The sequence below is a fragment of the Sinocyclocheilus grahami genome, unplaced genomic scaffold, assembly GCF_001515645.1.
Source record: "Sinocyclocheilus grahami isolate Dianchi unplaced genomic scaffold, SAMN03320097.WGS_v1.1 scaffold6591.1, whole genome shotgun sequence".
Classification (NCBI taxonomy): domain Eukaryota; kingdom Metazoa; phylum Chordata; class Actinopteri; order Cypriniformes; family Cyprinidae; genus Sinocyclocheilus; species Sinocyclocheilus grahami.
In genome coordinates, this window is record NW_015510944.1 from 23,105 (window position 1) to 24,450 (window position 1,346).

At 46.6% G+C, this 1,346-nt stretch overlaps 1 protein-coding gene across 1 annotated transcript; it reads left to right on the forward strand.

The window, feature by feature from the left end:
• Positions 1–244: 244 nt before the first annotated feature.
• Positions 245–1,345, forward strand: LOC107577617 (uncharacterized; the record flags this gene model as incomplete). The annotated part of the gene is made up of 1 exon (XM_016263673.1): positions 245–1,345. A coding segment is annotated over one exon (1,101 nt), but the record flags the coding sequence as incomplete, so codon positions are not given.
• Between the last annotated feature and the right edge of the window lies 1 nt (position 1,346).

Consider the following 1,346-nt stretch of genomic DNA (forward strand, 5'->3'; position numbering starts at 1 on the left):
GTCAATAAAATGTTAGTTCTTCAAGGAAACTAAAGGGTTAGATAAACCTCTGAAGCTCTGGTTTAGTGTGTTTTCATAGCGATCACCTGCACCAGGTGGAATGATACTGGTCCCCGCCCTCTGAGAACACAGGATGCAAATACTCTTGTTGTACATATCAGGTTTTTAGTCATTCGGTGGGAGGAGAGACAGCTGACAGTGTGCTTCTGCTTGCATATACTAAACTACAACCTGAACTGGCTGGAATACGCTAGGGAAGAAGCTTCAAATAAAATCCAATGTCCAGTGGACCACCATAGATTTCACTACAGAGATGCCAATTGCAGAATTGCTTGGAGTGCATTTTGACATGCAGCTCCTTGGCAAACTGACTCTATCTGTGGCCACCATTCTATTTGTCGCCTTGGTTTTCAGATTCTACAACTCCAGGGCACGAAACAGACGGCGAGGACGTGAAAGAAGGGGTGTGCAAGCAACCCAAACAAGCTACAGCGCTTACAATACTGTGCAAGAACCACAGAGTGAAGCTGCAAAGGAGGAGTCTGACAGGGAAAATCGTTTTCATCAATCTTCAGAGAAACCCTTGCAAGAAAGCCTTAAAAATGAAAATTCTGCCTTGAAAAGGGGTCAGCCTGAAACTATGGACTTTTATGCAAAGGAGGAACCTGCAAGTAAAAGCGACGCAATTGAGGATACAACTGAGGCGAAGAGTGGCAAACCAAAGTTGACCTTACAACTTCCGGGTGTGACCGAAAAAGGTCCAGGAAGTCCAAGTGGTCGCCGATCCCCAGTCCTAATGAAGAAGCTGGAAGGTGGCACGGGTGTTGGCAGGCAGCTGATACAAGACGTCGGTCACCAGGGCATGTTCTCAAGTTTTCAGTCAAAGGCAGAAATCAAAGTTGAGAATGCTGACCTTATCTTGGATGGGCCAGGGAATTGTAGAACGGGCGTCCATGGAAAAATATATGAGTACTACGTAGAGTCCTCTTCTCATTTCATCTCAGATTTAAGCCCCACCCCGTCCGTCAGTCCAGTTTATGGTCAAAACGAAAACAGCACTTTGTTTAAATCGCAATCATTGGATTTACCCAGTTTTAAGGACCGCTCCCGATCGCCAAGTCCACAGCCTTCTAGTTTCATAATGCGAGATCTCGAAATTGCTCCACGAATTGCTAACGAGCCTCCCTCAACATTCAAGCCGACTGTGAGGTACAGCAGGCAAGTAGTCATCCGTCAGGACAGCTATCTTACTGCTGCCAGTGACTCAGAGCTTCCAATCCCCTTGCCTACACATAGGGCTATAACACCTCGCAGCTGTTCTCCAGCACAACCCAATGACATCCCTT